Source organism: Lepidochelys olivacea (assembly GCF_965140295.1).
Source record: "Lepidochelys olivacea isolate rLepOli2 genome assembly, chromosome: 2".
Taxonomy (NCBI): domain Eukaryota; kingdom Metazoa; phylum Chordata; order Testudines; family Cheloniidae; genus Lepidochelys; species Lepidochelys olivacea.
In genome coordinates this window covers 89,704,415-89,724,419 of record NC_140412.1, presented here as the reverse complement: position 1 = coordinate 89,724,419, position 20,005 = coordinate 89,704,415, and the positions used below count along the sequence as shown (strand labels likewise).

General features: G+C 41.6%; 2 protein-coding genes across 6 annotated transcripts in view; both read right to left on the bottom strand.

Moving 5' to 3' along the window:
* Positions 1–3,539, bottom strand: part of RALBP1 (ralA binding protein 1) — a 65,478-nt gene extending 61,939 nt beyond the window's left edge. For 3 of the 5 annotated variants that reach the window (XM_084619003.1, XM_084619001.1, XM_084619000.1), the window contains exon 1: positions 3,347–3,539. The gene's annotated coding sequence lies outside the window, so the exon portion shown is untranslated. The remainder of the gene's footprint in view (positions 1–3,346) is intronic. The other 2 variants (XM_084619002.1, XM_084618999.1) reach the window with 1 other exon arrangement.
* An 11,900-nt stretch (positions 3,540–15,439) lies between these two features.
* The window catches only part of TWSG1 (twisted gastrulation BMP signaling modulator 1), a 39,363-nt gene continuing 34,797 nt past the window's right edge, over positions 15,440–20,005 (bottom strand). Inside the window, exon 5 of the mRNA XM_084621818.1 lies at positions 15,440–17,926. Coding sequence (XP_084477944.1) covers positions 17,745–17,926 — 182 coding nt within the window. The 3' untranslated portion in view covers positions 15,440–17,744. The remainder of the gene's footprint in view (positions 17,927–20,005) is intronic.

Genomic DNA, 20,005 nt, shown 5'->3' with positions numbered 1-20,005 from the left:
TGCTGTTCCAGCATTCTATGAGAAGCAGAATTTTCGAACAACTAACAAGCAGTTAAAAGTTATATATACCACCAAGTCAGTGAAAGTTTCTTTTGTGAGACTGCTGACATGTTCCAGGATACAATGGGATGCCTTCAGTGTCATGACTGTTCAGCAATGTCACAAAGAATTTAAATGGTAAAGAGAAAGTCCAATTTTTCTCTATATTGAGCAGTTTTTTAAGACTTTTGATATTTCTATTTTATAAAAATTAGAAAATTAAAAAAAACCAAAACCAGAAAGCCTCAAAGAATTACACTAGAAATAACCTCAGTGTTATGAACACCAGTGTTATGAACTGACTGGTCAACCACACACCTCATTTGCAACCGGAAGTACACAATCAGACAGCAGCAGAAACCAAAAAAAAAAAAAAAAGTTTAAAAAAAGATTTGACAAGGTAAGGAAACTCTTTCTGAACTTGTTTAGTTTAAATTAAGATGGTAACAAGCAGCATTTTTCTTCTGCATAGTACAGTTTCAAAGCTGTGTTAAGTCAATGTTCAGCTGTAAACTTTTGAAAGAACAACCATAACATTTTGTTCAGAGTTACGAACATTTCAGAGTTATGAACAATCTCCATTCCCAAGGTGTTTGTAACTCTGAGGTTCTACTGTAGTAAATATGGAGCCGGAAGGGCAATGACTTCCCTTGGTCCTCCTCCAATTTGTGTTTTTTCCAGTCACTTTTTCTATGTTTAAAATTTCTTTCAACCCTTTTACAATGTTAAAAACATGCACACAAAATGGAAAACTAAGCTCCCAAATATTGTAAATACTTACATGAGAGTAGTCTCACCGATTTCAGTGAGACTACTCAAGTGCATTAAGCTAAGTATGTGTGTTTGCTTGAGCCCCTTTACTGTCATACGACAGCAATCCATCCCCAGTGTTCCTTTCTGCTGACACTGGTTACATGTTGCCAGATTTTATGGAATAAGAAAAAAAAAGAGTATACAATAGATTATTTTGAGGCAGTAATATCTTAAATATTCATCTATCTAGCCTATCAAGTATTTTTAGTTGGCAGACTACCATTAAACTTTTGCAAACAGCAATACAAATAATATATAACATAAAAATTAGAGTTGTATTAGTTTAGTGCCTATGTGCTCGATGCAGCATACACACACATAACAAGGATTTTACACACAAAAGTTGTACTGCTTTAATTACACTGGTACACTGAGAGTAGTATAACCCATCTAGTGTGGACCCAATTATTTCAATATAAAGATGCTTTACACCAGTTTAGTTATTTCCATACAGGAATGGAAATAAGTTACAATGATAGAAGGCACCTTTATACCAAGATAAGAGTCCACATTAGGTGGCATACTATTTTAACCATTTGTTTAAAAAACATATCATATCCCTAACTGAAAGTTATACTAGTACAAAAACTGTGTTTACAGCAAGCCAAGTTCAAAAATCTTACAATCTAAATAGACAAGTCAAAGGGTGGGAGAAAGGAAGTTTTATTATTCCCATTTTACAGATGGGGAACTGTGGTAAAGAAAGATTAAGTTACTTTCTCAGGCAACACAGGAAGCCTTTGGCAAAACCAGAAACTGAACCCAGATCCACACTAAGTTATCATACTTTTGGATGCAAATAGCTGAAATGTGTGTTTATTCCAGTATATTATTTCTCTCATCGTGCCCCAAAGACTTGGAAGGCACTCTCTCTAAACATCTACAAAGCTACCTCACTATCCACCTTCAAATCTCCCCTCAGAACTCCCCTTTTGCTGTGATGCCTACAGAAAACATGATAATGGTTAGGCTGCTAGTATGCACAGACCACTGCCTACCATGCTGATCAATACCGCCTCCCTGTTTAATTGTACTCACCCATCTGTCATCTCTTGTCTCAAACTTAGACTGTCAGCCCCCAGAGCAGAAACTGTCTTTTTGTTATGTGTTTGTACAGCACCTAGCACAATGAGGTCCTGGTGTATAACTCTGGCCCCTAAGCATTACAAATACTAAATAATACTGATTTATATATTACTAGAAGTCAACATGAAAAAAGTTGAACTGCATCATGCAATAAAGGCTGTATCCACACCTGTATGATTATTAAGATCCCATAACATTTTTGTAAGAGTAGAGATTGACCTAAATGCTCTAATAATTTCCCCTCCTTCTTATTCTACATCTTACTAGATGCCACCTGACTGCCACCTTCAAGCTTATTGGCAGATGCATTTTAGTGATGTACGTGTATTCTTTGAAGTGGATCAAGAGCGTTCAGGATGAAAGGTGCTACATCTGATTGATCATTATCTTCACTCTATGTGAGCAGGTCCACTCTGTTCCACTGCAACAGTGGACTTTGTCAATCTCAAAAAAAAAAAAAGGGGGGGGGGGCTGATTTGTGCAGAAGGCAGAGCTTTCTTAGCAAATTACCCAGGACTGTGGAACTCCTCAGAATGACTACAAACCTCAGTGTTTCCAGACAAAATGTTCTTTGACCTAATGCACTTTCCTCCCCATGTTCTGTTGCCCCCGTCATTCCATTTTGCTTTAATGGATAACAAACAGTTTGGGACAGGGTCCACCTTTTTACTTATATAGCACAGCTGTAACAACAAATATACTATTAATGGCTGGTACCGTGCACAGCATAGTAGGTACATTCCAAACACACTATATATAAGAGCATGATGGCAGTTTTGTTTCTTTTATGAGTGATTTCCACTTCAAGGAAATAAAGGGTCAGTGGATGAAAAAGACAGGACAGTAATATGTAGCAGCACCACAGTCCTCCCCATTGGTGCTATATGCGAAGCACAGAATCTCATGTGTGTTTCACAGCATACAACCATTTAGGAGTACGTGGGGTGCAGGGAGCTTGGTAGCTGCCACTGGGAGGTACGATGCTCACCCTGGGAGAGGAAAGCAGGTGCAAAAGCTAGGTACCTCCCCCAATCCCTGAGGGCACCGGGCTGGGGCAATAGGAGATGCGGGCATACACAGCCCCTGTCACTGTTGCGGGGTGGGGGGGGGCTGCTGGGCTCTGCCACACCCTTGCCCAGGAGACAGCACGGGCAGCAGCAGCCTCGAGGAGGTGGTGGTGGTCCCCGGTGTAAACGCCTCTCCAGGGAGCGCGCTGGGGGGGCGGAGGAGGGTCCCTGGCGCTCGGGGGGGCAGGGGGGGAGAGGGTCCCTGGGGGGGAATCCCTGGCACTGTCCCTCCCCCCGGGGGCCGCACTCTAACCCCCCCGGCCCGGAAGTCACTCCCCCCCGGTCGCCCCACACTGGGAAATGGGGGCGGGGACCCCCACATACGCGACCCCAGCACCGACCCCGGGTTTCCGCTTGCCTGCAGGGCGGCTCGGCTCCGCCTCGGCCTCACGCGCGCCCCGCCTCGCGCCCCATTCCGCCTCCGCCACCCGTTTACAAGGACGGGTACGGATGCGTGAATACAGCGAGCCTGCCAAAGCGCATGCGCCGCCGACTGCCCCCGGCAGCGGTAGGCGAAGGGGTCCGCATGCGTGTAGCAAAGGCAGCCACAAGAGGCGGGATGGAGCTGCGCATGCGCTTCGCAAACGGCGGGCGGGGCGCGCATGCGTATTCTCGGTGAGTACGCGACGGGGAGACGACTGTGCGTTAGCGCACGGCTGGAGACGGTTAAGTCTCCGCCTAGTGGGTGTTACATGGCCGTGTGGGGCATGCTGGGAAGTGTAGTTCCATCCCGTGAAGCAGAGGCCGGGACGGAAGGAGGTTGGACGTCGGAGGGTGGAACGCCTCGCGCTGTGCCCGCGTCCAGCTCGCGCGCGCCTCCTGCCCACGGTCCGCCTCAGCCGCCCGCGGCCGCCCCGCCGGGCTTTTCTCTGGCCACGGTGCCCAGGCAGGGCCGGTGCCAGCTGGACCCGGAGCGGTCTGGGTGGGTGGCTGAGAGCGAGTCTCCCAGCCCCGCTTTCTGTTTGGAGCTTGGCTGCTCCCCGCGCTCTGACATCGGTGCGGCGCCCCCGAGTGCCTCCAAATCCGGGGGGGGGGGTCAATGATCCAAGTCCGGGGCCAAGGGGTGCCCCAGAGGTGCAGCCCCCTGAGTAAAATAGCTTTCCTTAAAGGTGACGTGTGCCGGCAGCAATCAAAGCAGAGTCCCTGCACCGGCCCTGGCAGCGTCAGGCCCTGGGGGGTTCAAATAAAAATGTTCTTTGGCCAAACTGCTTCTCCAGCTCGGTGCCCGCCAGGCGGGTCTAAGGCCAAGTGGCTCAGCCACTGAGCGTGGGCAGGAGGAGAGGCGCTAACGCGCTGGATAACTACCCGCAGGGCTGCCCCGCACTTGTGTTCCCAAAGATACCGGTTGCTGCTCTGCACCTCCTCCCCTTGTCAGTAGAAAGAAGAGGTCTTGGCTCCTGTCTCAGAAGGAATCTACACGTGCAGTGAGCGGAAGAGAGACTTGGCACTGTGTGTATGCGATGCCTACAGGGGGAAACTGAAAAGCCTAACACCCACATTTACTTCTTCCCTTTGAAAACAAAACAAAAACATCACATTTCCATGTATTTGCTGATCACAAACAGCTATTATAAACTCTTTTTAGGTCTGCAATATTGCTTCATTAAGTAATTATTTCTTACTCACTGTACAATTATTTGCTGCACTAAATAATGTCATTTGCCAGGAAAAAAATTAGTATCAAAGGAAAAAAGCATTCATAGTATTCTGGATATTTCCAAAGTGCCTGTCCAATAATGGGAGAACCAGCTAGCACCTTTCAGTCCATCAAAAACACAGATTCTAACAACTCCAAAATAAAATTTACCAATTACGGTAGAAAGGGTGTACAAAACACTGGAATATGGAATTATTAACCTGTTGTGGTCATTGCATCTGAGCCCCAGGCAGCAGGCACGGTGCAGTCAGGGCAGCAATCTGAAACAACCCAAGGGGACAACATATCTTGCTGCCATCTGCCTCTGTCGAAGGGGGGTGTTTATTTCAGGAAAGGTGACAGGACTGCTGCAGAATGGTCAGAAGGCGCTGAAACTTGGTTTGAAAAGAAAATAAAGTACACAGGCAAATGCTCGCTGGGAGGGGAGGGTGATTTGGGGGATCAAGTAATGAGGAGGGACGGGGTGGGACACTAGGGAGGAAGCCTTGGAGGAGACAAAAGTACCAGGCTGTCATCCATCCTCTCATTCCTCTCCCATCTACAGAGGTGTGATCCCCTCTTCCTTACCCCCATCATGTGAACCAGGTTCTAGAGGAGGTTTGCCTTTCTGGCTGTGTCTGAGCCCCTCTCCCTACCCGCCACCCCCCATGTGAACTGGGATCTGAGGTCCTTATGAAGGATTCTGGGTGGTCTGCTAGAAGGATTAGGTAGGTTTGGGAGTGGGTCTTGCAGCCTTTTTCAAAGAGGGAGGGAGTATCATTGGTGGAGGATTGGCGAGGCGGGAGAGTCTCCACAAAGTGATCCTCTCGTAGATTTTTCTCTCCCAGAGGGCCCTGTCTTGCATTTGAGTGCAGGATTGGATGAACTGGCCCATTGATCATTGAAAACTTGCTGTAAGTAGTTCATATGCTCTGCAAGTCTCTGTTGCTTTAATTTATTTGAGGTGAAATGTGCACCACAACAAGACATGCCAGTGGAGTTTTTAACTTTCTTGAACAAATGATTTGGCTGGCAGAGCGTACAGCCTCCTATACAGCCAGACCTCTTGCAATCTTTACAGACCAATGGCAAACTTCACAAGGTGTCCAGAGGCCCATAGGAAAAACTTCCTAATGCTAGCCCCAGACTGTAGCAGATATAATCCTATGAACTAGTGATAATCAAGGCTTCTGAACGTTAGGAAAATAATCACTTTGAGACTATTTTTGAGTTTGGGATTTAGAAAACTAAAATTAGAAGACTATTCAAAATATGAAGGTCCTCATTTTTCAGAGTTTCATATCACAGAAACTTCTGGTCCAATTCTCCAAGTTTGCCAGAAATTTCCTTTGGCTAGAAACCAGACCTTTAAAAAAATCCTTTTTGCATACGTGCGCGTGTGTGTATCTTAAAGTGGAGGAGTTGTAATTAAGTTTACAATGGAAAGTTATTTACACTCTGAACTGTAGAATTGCTACCTCGCTTCCATTTAGTACAGTAAATATTAAATGTTAACGTACATCAGAGCCCTAGTTAACTGAGGTTCTGTCAAAAGGTTAATAATTCCATATTCCAGTGTTTTGTACACCCTTTCTACCGTAATCGGTAAATCTTATTTTGGAGCTGTTAGAATCTGTGTTTTTGATGGACTGAAAGGTGCTAGCTGGTTCTCCCATTATTGGACAGGCACTTTGGAAATATCCAGAATACTATGTATGCTTTCTTCCTTTGATACTAATTTTTTTCCTGGCAAATGACATTATTTAGTGCAGTAAGTAATTGTACAGTAAGAAATTATTAATTACTGGTCTAAAAAAAGTTTATAATAGATGTTTATGATCGGTAAATAAATGGATATGTGATGTTTTTGTTTTGTTTTCAAATGGAAAAAGTAAATGTGGGTGTTAGGGAGATAAATCTTAGGCTTTTCAGTTTCCCACTGTAGGCATCGCATACACACAGTGCCAAGGCTCTTTTCCGTTCACTAAACATGTAGATTCCTTCTGAGACAGGAGCCAAGACCTCTTCTTTCTACTGACAAGGGGAGGAGTTTGAGAGCAACAACAGGTATCTTTTGCCTGGTCACCTTCTGGAGTGTCAGAGCTTTCCTCCTGCTGGGGCAAGGAAGCACAGTTCTTACTCCTTGCCTGATCTTGCTCACAGAGGAAACTCCACCACATTCTCAGCATCTTCCTCGTAGTTTAGGGACTCTTAGGGTGTGGAGGTCACTGTACTTTTAAAATTCTCTAAAGTTCCCAGTGTTCCTCAAAAAGTGGATGTCATCTTTCAACACTACCAACCACAACACACGGCTATATTTTTAGTCTGTGCATCACAACCATTTTTATAGATTTACAGTAGTTGCCATCCTAGTGGAGGACTAATGCAAGTGTCTTCATCTTACTGTAGTGGACCTCTTCCATTCTCTTAACAAAATTATACAATGCAGTTAGAGGAGCTTATCTGCTAGAAAATCTCACTTTGAAACACTGTGTGCAATTCTATACAAAGAGAAATGCTGTGGGTCTCACTTCTTCCTCCTGCGAGCATAGTAGTAGGTGTGAGAGCCACATGCAGCTGGGTAGTCCTGTAGTAAGGACGGTGTAGAACATTGCCTTCACTGACTCTTCCCACGCCAATGCCGAACCATGAGTCTATTCCCAACAAAGAACAGCTGGAGAAAACAGCAATTGTTAGATAAAGAGGGAAATGTGATGTGGCCTGCACCTAGAAACTCAGCAGCACATCCATTCTTCTGAACAGAGGTTTTGTTAAATACAAAAAACCTAGTGTTTTCCATAATTCAATTAGAATATAACTAAGTCATGTTATATTCTCCTTAAAAATGTTGCAAGAGTAGAAAACCCAACCACTCTTTAAGAAGCATCGATAAACACATAAGGATCAAGTCAGCTCTATAGGTCTGCACATTCACTTTGCTTTTGGAATAAACTTAGAATGAAGCTTCATGGTTACCAGTGATATACCTATATCACAAAGCAGCAATATATTTTGACTTCCGCATTTGCCAAGGAGTCGTCTAGCATCTTTTTTGATTCGTCTTCACCCTTCCATATAATACGAGAGAATGGAGAAATAATTTGGCTGTTGGTTGAGCATGTGATCGGTGCCAGGAAATGTATCTTCCATCTCAGTGCCTACTTTGTTTGGTGTCCCTTAAATACATTTTTGTACTCTGCCTCTTTTTAAATGTGAGTTTCTGGATATGTTAAACACCTGCATATCTTGAAACTCTTTCAGGAGTCTAATCAACAAGGGAATTTGTTTCAGTAAGTAGTGCTCTGACTCATTTCCACAGCCTTCAAGCATAATCCTAGAGCTATTGGACACATTAATACTATGGCAGTTTGCCACCTGCTTCATTTATTCACTTGAGATTCAGTACTCCTTGATCTCTACAGAATGGATTCTTTGTGCAACTTTCTGTGGTAACGTAAGGGTCCCCCACAGGAATTTGTATGTGTCTATTCAGTGGAAAATACAAAAGGGAGGGTTGTAAACACTCTGATTAGTGTTCATGAGCATAGAGATATTTTCCTACAATGTATTTCCTAACCAGGCAACTCCCACACATTCCTTTAGAAGAAAATCCTAATGTCAAAGACTAACTGTTACAGTTTAATATTACAAGCAATATTTTTGTCATACAAAGGCTATAAATACAGCTGGCAACAGGAGGAAACAAAGGTTCCTTCACTAGCCACTATAGTTCTTTTAGATGATTGCTTGTATGGATCCCTATTCTTAGGTGATGTTCACCAGAACACTCAACTCCCAAGAATGGGGATTCATATATAGGCAATTCTCAGTGTAAGCCCACAATCATCCCATTGGCTAACTAATGCAGAATGAAACTTTCTCAATTTCTGAGGGCAGACAGGTGAAAGCATATTACACTGCACTAGCTTCCAGTTCACTGTCATGTGAAATTCACTATATCAGTTTCTACGTCTGTAAAGCTCTAAGTGGCCAGGGTCCCGGTTGCCTCAGAAATAGTCTCACGCCGTTCATCTCATTACATTTACTGCTGGCAGAATCTTGTTGGCTGTCTGAAGGAGAGAGCGCATAGAAGCTGGGGTAGGGTATCTGAAATGACAGGCCCTCATTTTGAAATTCAATCTTGCTGCTACAACTGAGCCTCACAAGTATAATAAATAATGGGTTGGAATTTTGGAAAGGGTGTGTTTAGCGAAACCAAGAAAAGCACAGCTGTATAAATTAAGAAGTGTTCATTCCCTCTCCTGCCAGCTTTAACACTACTTCAGGAAAGGCAGTTGTTTGTCTGTTTAGGAATCATGAAAACTATTTCATGGAAGATTTTAAGTACACTGCTGAACTGACAGGCTAGACCAGTTCCGGAGAAGCCATTCCAGTCTCTGAGGAAGTAGGTTTATTTAAAGAGTTACAGAAAATCTAGTTGTCCCATGAAGAGTTACTGTGGCAATTTTGAAGACTGTATTCTATCATTAGGTATAAAACAGGGATTTTAGTCCTGTTTTACTGGGAAATCTCAATGCAACATTCAGTTACGGAGTTTTTACCAACACCACCATAATAAAAAGGCGGAAGAGGTTAACAGAGGAGAAAAATCTAGTGCATCTTTGCAGCATGCTTCTCAATATTGCAGAGGGATCCAAGGAGACAACCAGTGGTAAACTTGAACACTAAAATTAAGGGTTGACTCGGGCTACACTACACTACAGCACTTACAGCAGCACAGTTGCACCGATGTAGTGCTTGTGGTGGAGACGCTCTAAGCCAATGGGAGAGAGTTCTTGCCGTCAGCTTAATAACTTCTGCCTCTGTGAGAGGCAGGAGCTTTGTCAGCAGGAGTAGCTCTGCCGCTGACATAGTGCTATTTACACTGGCGCTTAGGTCAGTACAAACTTTTGTTGCTCAGAGCTGTGGATTATTCACACCCGTGCCCGACACAAGTTATACTAAAGTAAACTGTAGTGGAGACAAGGTCTGTGTATGCAAAGCCAAATGATTTACCTTCCACTCTTTACCAAAGGCTCTTAAGCAAAGTAAGGTGTCAAGATATAAGAGGGAACCAGTCCTCTCATGGATCGGTAACTGGTTAAAAGATAGGAAACAAAAGGTAGGAATAAACAGTTTTCACAGTGGAGTGAGCTAAATAGCAGGGTCTCCCAAAGATCCGTGCTAGGACCAGTTCTGTTCAACAGATTCATAAATGATCTGGAAAAAGGGGTAAACAGTGAGGTGGAAAGTTCACAGGTGACACAAAATTACTTAGGTTTCAGAGTAGCAGCCGTGTTATTACTTAGGATAGTTAAGTCCGAAGCAAACTGCAAAGAGTTACAAAGGGATCTTCCCAAAGCTGGGTGACTGGGCAACAAAATGGCAGATGAAATTAAGTGTTGATAAATACAAAGTAATGCACATTGGAAAACATAATCCCAACTATATGTACAAAATGATGGGGTCTAAATTAGCTGTCACTAAATTAGCTGTTACCACACAAGAAAGAGATCTTGGAGTCATCATGGATAGTTCTCCAGAAACATCTGCTCAATGTGCAGCAGCAATCAAAAAAAGCAAATGGAATATTAGGAACCACTAGGAAAGGAATAGATAATAAGACAGAAAATAGCACAGTACCATTATATAAATCCATGATACGCCCACCCCTGGAATACTGCATGCAGTTCTGATCACCCCATCTCAAAAAAGGTGTATTAGAACTGGAAAAAGTACAGAAAAGGGCAATGAAAACGATTAAGGGTATGGAACAGCTTCCATATGAAGACAGATTAAAAAGAATGGGACTATTCAGCTAAGAAAAAAATGACTGAGGGGGGATATTACAGAGGTCTATAAAATCACAAATGGTATGGAGAAACTGAACAAGGAAGTGTTATTTACCTCTTCATACAACACAAGCCAGGGTCACCCAATGAAATTAAAAGATGGGAGGTGTAAAACTAACATAAGGAAATAGTTCTTCACAGAAGACACAGTCAATCTTGTGGAACTGTTGCCAGCGGATGCTGTGAAGGCCAAAAGTATAACTGGGTTCAAAAAAGAATTAGATAAGTTGATGGAGGAAAGGTCCATCAATGGCTATGAGCCAAGATGATCACGGATGCAACCCCATGCTTTTGCTGTCCCTAAACTTCTACTAGAAGCTGGAACTGGACAACAAGGGATAGTTCACTTGATAAATTGCTCTGCTCTGTTCACTCTCTCTCTCAAGTTTCTGGTACTGGCCACTGTTGGAAGACAGGATACTGTGCTAGATGGCCAATCTTATGTTCTTATGTGCACTGGAGAAGATCACAACTCCTGATCAGAGGTGGTCACCATTCATCTCTCAGCTTGTGGAGAAAGGGGAAGGGGAAAAAAGAAAGGAAACTGCCTTAAGAGAATTGCAGAATCAATTCACATTTGGATCCTCAATGACAATTGCCTTAAAAAACACCCACCCACCCCATAATTTAACAATACTAGACAGATAGTGAAAATATCCTGAACCCCTTCCCCCCCCCCCCCCAAAAAAAACAAAAAACAAAAAAAACCTCAAGAGAACATTGCAGGTTCTGGCCCTCAGTTTTGATAAGCTCAGTTATCAGGAGTTAAAGATTCATTTAATTATTCTCCATTTTTAATTTGATCCCAGGGATGCCATACATCTCCACTTGCTGGCAGCTGGGAAGACTACAGGAATAGATTTGCTGCATGATATTTTGTTAACAAAACTAGCATACATTTTTTAAAGCAACTGAAAGCGCCAACTCTCCTCAGGAAGGCAGCAAGTCTAGTTGCTAGTGCAGAGGACTGGCAAAGACAGCTAGGTTCAATTATTGACTGGTACCCACTCTATCTGACCAGTCCTACCTGTGTCACAGGTCTTCCTCCCTGCCATTTGTAATGTGAGCATCAAACCCTTTGTAAAGAACTGAGCTCTTCTAATCAAAGGAGCTATATATAAAGTGAAAAGTATTACACAACTGATGGAAATTAATTCAACCTCAAGCATAAGGGCTCAAGTAAGTATGTTCATATTTCCTCATGTTTCAGTGTAGAAAAAACACATGGCTTAGCTGTGCTCCCGGCAGCAAACCCCTTGTATCAAGTGAGAGTTGAATTCTGCGATATATCATAACATAATAAAATATACGTTCTGATAAGGTGAAAAAAAATCCCTGTGTGACAGCAAACCTGCCGTAAATCCTTGATGGAAACTGAAGTTTGATTAACTCCATTAAGACTTTACTGCTACTTTTAAATTTTACATTTAATGGCAGTTACATTTTGCACTGAGTTTGTCTAGTTACTATTAAGTTTAAAATCTACAATGCGGATAACTTGGGAGTAGCTTTTTGGATAATGCCAATACTAAGGAACGCAATAATGTGACAGCTCTAAGAATCCTGGTACACTTTCTAATTTGTCAGTTAACAAAAATTTTGAAATAGCTAAGGTGGTCTTAGGTAAAGCAGTGGCCAAAACAGAATAAGATACCACTCGCAGAAAGAGTACATGGTCAGCGAGTACAGATTTCTCTGAACAGGAGCAGACAAGATGCTGGCAGATTTGGAAAGAAATAAGAACTAGTACGCACAAGTAGAAAATGATTTTTGGAGGAGCTAGAGGAAGCCTCTTTTCCTAATGTTATTGCTGTTGGCATTTTTTGGAAGTTGTTGCTTTAAGAGGCCATTTTTGTGAAGTAACTTTTAATTTCTCCCTCCTTGCCCTTAAATTCACTATTATTGTTGTTTTCTAGTGCAGCAGTTTAAAAACTATCCATTGATTTAAATAAAGGTCAAGACATTTTGCCATGGTCAAACTACAATACTATTATATTTGGTCAATTAAAAAGATGCTTTTAAAGAGTGCTTGCAAGAACAGCTTACTTAACGATTTTATTTTATAGTGCTCTGGCTACAGATTAACTTGTTGAAGATAGGCTGCCTGCACCCTTGGAAAAGAACTACTTCAATACGAAGACCCCAACCAGTTTACATTATAGGATCAGGCTCAATTCTGTCCCTGCTGCCGGGGAGAAAAGTAACAGAGGCTACCTCTGCTGCTTGGCCCCTGAATCAAGAAAGTGATATGAACTGGTGCCGTGGTTGCTAAAAGGCAGAAGGTTGCCTGAGGCTGCCTTTCCATATTCAGTTGAGGGCATCCCATGCCCTCTTCTTCATCTTCAGCTGATGAAGAACAGGGCATGGGAGTCAGCTAGTTGGCTGCTCAGCAAGATTGGGAAAGGGGAGCTTACTGAAGTCTGTCCCCATTTTGCTCAGGGAGGAGCAAGGAGAATGTTTAGTGAGGTAAGAACATTCTGATGATATTTGGCAGATTACTTAGCACCCAAAAAGAGAAAGTTATGCATGAAACCAACTTCAAAGACTTATCACCCCTTCACCTACCTTGAAATGGAAATGTCGGGTTCTGATGAACGGACTGAACTATCACTTCTAGATACTTCTCTAAAATGTTGAACACTCAGTGTTACTGGCTACATGGGGAAATTGACCAGCATAGCTACTCCAGAATAAGTTTTCCATGTGTATCCCCATGTGAACACTTTTATTCTGGAATAATAAAGTGTGCACACAGGAAGCTATTTTGGAATAGCTATAGTGTCCAAGTTCACAGCCTGCCTTATTCCAGAATAACTTCCATGCACACAATCCATAGAGAGACTACTTAACTCTTGCCAGCAACCCAAGTATGCAGTAACAAAGGCAGATCTGATTTAGGACAGTGGCTAACCTGACATACAAAACACAAACACAAAAGACTACATGCAAGCTATAATGGCAAGCATTGCATTAGACAACATTTAATTTTCCCTTGGCTGAGTGTGATTTTTGCATTCACCTTAAATCTTGGCATACACATTTTATAAGAGTAAAGGAAAGCCTGTGAAAAGATATATTTGTATATATGTAAAGATATATGTAAATATCACTAGTTTGCAAAAGTTTGGGGACAAACTGACAGTAAATCCCAGAGTTAAAGCAGCTATAGACCAAAAATGATCTACTCAACATATCAAGCTTTATCTATACAACTCTCGTTAGCGTTATGGAGTTACACAGCTTAGACCTCTCTCTTTCAAACAACTTCTAGAAGAATAAGAAATCTTTAAAATACATATAAGGGAACAATAAGGACAGGGTGAATTTTGGCAACCCTATGTTGTATGTATCAGATTTGTCTGAAAGCTACATACTTTACCCCAGGCATTTTTTATACTTGCCATGGATGAGTGTCACCCACCAGACTCACACCCTGCTTGTTAGAACAGCTCATGCCATCAGCACTATCTCAGCCATGCGAAGTAACAACTTCTAGTACCAATTTTTCCTGGTAAATAGATTGTAAAAACATTCTTCCCATTCAAACAAAAAAGGCTAAAGAATCCACTCACTCAGAAAATAGCAACAGTAGGAACTGGTGAGCCCCGCAACTATAAATCCAGTTCTTGTTATAGATGTGGTGAGGTGATTACCCCTTATATCCATTACTTAAGAACAGGAAAGTGCAGTGGATGTTTCCTAGGGCAGTGGTTCTCAAACTTTTTTTTTCGTGGACCACTTGAAAATTGCTGAGGGTCTCAGTGGACCACTTAATGATCGTTCCAAATGTTGTTTGTATCATTAGCTAACTATTGTAAAGCGCTTTGGATAAAAGCACTATATAAAAAAAAATTAATACTAATTATGGTTTTTTTGTTCTACAAATAGAAGCACCCAACCCATATTTTAATATCAGTAGTCTTACCTTTGTAATGCAATAGATGTGCCCTCTCTCCCCCGCTGGGGCAGTCCCCGAGTTGGGGCTGGGAAAGAGGGGAGTCTCTCCCTCTCTCCCCCACCGCAGCTGCCCCCCGAGCTGCGGCTGGGAAGGAGGGGGTTCTCTGCCCCGCCACAGCATCGACAGAGCTGAGGCTGGGAAGGTGGGCCATCTTTCCCTGGCAGCTGCATCCCTGGAGCTGGGGAAAGTCGCCTCTTTCTCTGGCCGCCACAGCCCTGCACGTCCCAAATTCCCCCCACCCACTCTTCTCACCCACTGCCCCCTCCTACCTACTCCCTATTCCCCCCCAAAGTCACCACTTCACCTTACATGTACATCTAGTACTCCAGGGTCCAGGCACCTAATTAGTGGAGCCACAGATAGCAACAAAGAGAATTTAGTGGATCAAGAATTTACCTGGGATTTATACCACTGATTGTTACACAAGGGCATTTTTTATTGAGTACTTAAAGTTTAAGGATTTACAATTTTATTGTGAGTGTTTAATTATATAAGTTGCCCAGATGTTTCAACTGGATAAGATACCAGTTCAGCAAGGTACTTACACATATGCTTCACTTCAACCCCAAGTTTAAGTGCTTTCCTACAATCAGAGCCTAAGTGAGATGTGTCCCAACAATAAAATATTTATTATTTTTCCCTCCATGCCATGTAAATTACATCGTATTCTCCTATAATGGGATTTTCATAGATAAGACAATTTCAGAATGTAACTCGAATTGCATTTTGTAGGTTTCATATTTTATATAAAGTAAATACATTCAGTTAGAAGCAAAATTACAATTTTAACTGTAAAACAATTTTCCAGCTGCTAAAAAAGCACTTTGTCACTACATCTTAAGAAAAATAAAGTTACCAACTGAGACTACAGTAATAGGATTAAAATTAGTGAAATCACTAAATCAAATTTATACTTCAACTCCATTAAAAGCTTTTGCCCTGATAGCTTAGGAAGAAGCAGCAGTGATAAAAGAACCACACAACCCAATAATGTCTCATTATTTATTAAAATACTTGTTTAAACAAATGAAATATAAGAAAATACATCTGATGTTGCCATAGATCATTTGCATATGCACTGAGTTTACAGCACAGACTCTCTGGAGAGCATCATACATTACAAAAATAGAGCAAACCTAATTTAAAGTGGACTGTCCTCACAAGCAAAAACTTTTAAAGGTATTACACAAACAAAAATTTACCTTTTGTGATTTTCCATGATTTTTATGGACATTTAACGCTTTAAAACAGAGGTTCTGTCTCCCTCCACACACAACCTCTCTATCCCTCCTATTTGATCTTGAAGTAAAATCATAAAGTAAAGAAGGGTGATGTCATAAATCCACGCAACAGGGTCCCAAATAGATAATCAATCTTGATTCATTTTAAGATTCCGAAACCATAATATTTTACATTTCAAATAATTCAGTATATGATAACTCAAAGCCTTCAGTGTGCCACTGATTTGCAGGGACACTTGAAAAAAGTTTTATTAGATCTTGATCAGAAATCCTCAAGAACACAAAATACAGATACTCACAACATAAGCATATCCTCTCTCCCCCTTCACTATAAGAAATTCATGAGGAATTTCTCTGCACAAAAAATGGAAAAGATGCAAGGAACAAACCATAATAGAAGAAGAAATAACATTTCCTTCAGTTTAGGCTGATCTTTGCCCTTCGTCCAGAAACCATGAATTCAAAACTTTCTCCCATAAATCCCAACTTTAAATAGGAAGAAATTTTGTTTACCACCAGTTTAAAAGTTTAAGCAAACCTCCAGCTTTCAAGTAATACCTGGAAAAGAGTTTAAAAACTTAAGCCCTGCACAACAGCAGCCATGTTTAGATTTTTCTTATTTGAAGAGTTGTATGTATCAGGATAACTAAAAATTCCCAAGCCAATTTTTCAAATAAAATGAGAGTTGAAAAAACTGATCTCGGTGTTGAGGAACATGTTGGTAGGAGTCAGTGTGACCATGAGAGGTGGAGGCGAGAGGGAGAAACAGGAATAGTCAAATCCATCTATATAAAAAATTAGTAAACTTAAAAAAAGTTATTGTTATAAACACTATCATGAGTTTCTGGCAAGATCACAATTGTACTCAGACTTTATTCTTGTGGTTTCTATGCCATCACCACAGGAAAAACCTAATGGTACCACAGTAATTACCTTATAATTTGCAGTTGCCTACTACTCCATATATTAAAACACAGCAAAATGGACAAAGTATTCCATATTCAGAGAATGCTCATTTGTCTCAGAGGACAATTACTTCTCCATTAAGCCCTTTTATATCATAAATCTGAATCAAAATCAACCTCAAAGCAAAACCAAAGTTAGAATAAGTGTTCCACAGAGCAGTACCAAGTGTGGTAATGTGACATCTGCCAGCTACTCAACAAATAACCTTGCTGAGCTTACTAGGACACTCAGTTTAATTCCCAGTTTATACAAGCTATTTTGTCTGTTCATAACAACCACCTTGCAAATTTGCAGCACCGCACTGAGTTTCCAGGGACAAGACAACCCACAAAGAGTGCAATAGCACGTGGACATGACTAAACTTACCAGCTTTATTTTGGTTTATAAGAAGAGCGCATTGACGGCAACAAGATTTCTTTATGAAATGCAATACCTTGCCTGCAGGAATGGAGGCATATAACAGCTGGAGGAATGATGTCACATTCATGGTATTGTAGTGGGTAGTGTGGCCTGCTAAGAAGCTGGGATTTTATCTATTACAGCGCCTGTTTTGAAGTTGAAAAAAAATTTGTTTTCTTATTTTTGAGGACATCCTTTTCACAATAGGAGTCTGGGCCACTGGTGTAAGACTATAAGCCACTGGAGTCTTATGGCTCTTATACTGGAGAGGTATAAAACAAGAGCATTATCTATTTGAGCACTTGTGGAACTTCTAAATAATGGGAATCTTGTTGAGGCTTCACTATTCTGAATTGCTAAATACGACATTACATTCTGAAAATGAGAAAAGGCAATATATTCAGATCAAAGCAAAACAATCAGGACAGGAAGCATGAGGATGGCTATGCTACTCGACTAAGAATAAGGAAAAAATAAACATAACAGTTGAAACATTTGCCAATTAGCATTGTTTACAGGATTAAAAAAAAATACAGCTATGCTTTGAATTTTATACATCTTTTCTCAAATCATTCATGTTTAGTTGTTCCCAGAACATATCCCATAATGCAATACTTCCAATCCCCACCTTTTTAATTAAGAGACGTTGCTTTGGCCTCCACATTACTATTATACAGGTTCTCTGCTTCAAAACATGCAGTTCATACATTTTACAGTTTTACTGCCATAGTCGATACATTCTGGCCCAATACACTCACAGCAGGCATTGTGAAACCACCGGTATTTTGATGCTCCCATGGACTCACAAGAGATCTTGCACTGATGTATTGACATGCAGTCATCAAAATAGACCACAGTGCACATGTTTTCTAAACAAAGGGAGAAAAATATTTAAAAGATTACTTTAGTTAAGTATCTAGCTGTCAGATGTTTGAGTGCAAGTCATTCAAACTACGTGCCACGGGGGAAACGGAAGGGGAAGGAGAGGAGAAGAGGTGAGAACGTAAGGCCTACTCTACCAGCCTGGATTCTTTTTTCATATTGTGGATCTCAACCCCCTTGTAGGGAGTACCGTAGTCTTTACTTCTATGATCATATACTATTTCTCAAGTACATGGTCATGCCACTTTTTGCACCATTACAAGGAGCAAATTGTAAAATGCAGAGTGGATAAGGCAGGGCTACACAGGAGCCCTTGCCTCAATCACCAAATGTCTTGGGTGCGCCTACACTGCAACTTGGATCATGCTTGCCAGCACAGGTAGACAGACCCGCCCGGACCCCATGGATACATACTTAGGCAGCTAGTCCAAGCTGCCACCTGTGCTACCCCTGGCTACACTGTTATTTTTGCTATGCTAGCTCAAGCAAAGTTAGTGCTTGTCTAGCTACTCATACTGGGAAGTGCCCTCCCAGCTGCAGTGTAGATGTACCCCCTTTAAAAAGCCTGATTTTCATGAACTCTGCTCTACTCAGCACTGCAAGATGCTGCAGGTTTATATTGAGGAGTATACAAAAAACAAAAGGAATATTGTATTGCTTGAAAAACAGTATGGTCATGGATTCCAATACAGTCCAACTACATACATGAGGGAGCAGAGATAAGATTGCAAAAGCAAACCTATTTTTGGCATTTCCTGAGTTGAGTGCTTACTTGTGCAAGCTAAAAGTATTTTTAACAGAATTTTTGTGAAATACCAAGTGTTCAAGCTGCTTTAACAGGCAAGTAATTGTGTGTGTGTGTGTGTGTGTGTGTGTGTAATCATGTCTCATTAGTTCCATCGTTTCTCTATTCTATAGTATTTTATTACCACAGACTACCAATCCAGCTCTTAACTGAAAAATTGTTAGATTGCTTCCGGGCGATGCCCATACCAACTCCAACTCTCCCATTTGCCACCTTAAATTCCATCCCAAATGCCAGACTACCTTCCTGGATGCTCATAGCATCATCTTTAGCTTTCCATCTGTTAATGTTGATCCTAGCAGTAAACTTCTCTTTGCAGTATCCCCAACAAGCTCACTCTTCTGGCTTCCCTGTGCCAGGGGTTAGTGAAAGCTTACACTATCTAGCAATTAGACTGAGGTTTCCAGCTCTGCTGTGGAGGGGTCAAATACAAGTAGGAGATCAATTAATGGGGAACAGCCTTTTCTTAGTCAGCAAATACTAATACCTAGTCTCTAGTACTAAAAAAATTTTGGGCAATGTGTCAAGGCACATGCCAATTAAAGAAAAAAAGAAAGTGATGGATTAGAGAGACATCCCAAATTCTGAGCTACTATTTTATACATATTTTTATTGGATCACCTTCTGTGAGTGAGAGAGACAAGCTTTTGAACCTACATAGAGCTCTTGTTCAGGTCTGGGAAACATATTCAGTGTCACAGCTAAACATAAGGTGCAATACATTGTTCAGCAATAGTCGTTAACCTATATTTGGAGGGACCATTCAAGGTGAAGTAGTTGGTTAACACCCCACCAGTCATAGTGGGAAAAAGAAGGGGGTGCAACTGTGGGGGTTGTTAATGGGTTACAGATTGTTGTAATAAGCCATAAATCCAGTGTCTCTATTCACTCCATGATTTAGTGTCTAGCAAAGTTATGAATTTAAGCTTCCAGGCTTGTCCTTTGAAAGAGTTTTGCAAGTTTCCTTTGAGGATGAGGACTAATAGGTCAGATATAGGGCAGGTCGACCTACAAATTTACATTAGCACAATGCCACTGTAGTGCATCTGGTGAAGATGCTCTAAGCTGATGGGAGAGAGCTCTCCCCTCAGCTTAATAACTCTACCTCTGTGAGATGCAGCTGCTAAGTTGGCGGGAGAAGATCTCCCGCTGACATAGCACTGTCTACACGTGGGGTTAAGGTCAGTATAACTACATCGCTCAGGAGTGTGGATTTTTCACACCCCCTGAGCAACATAGTTATACCTAAGTAAGTATGTAG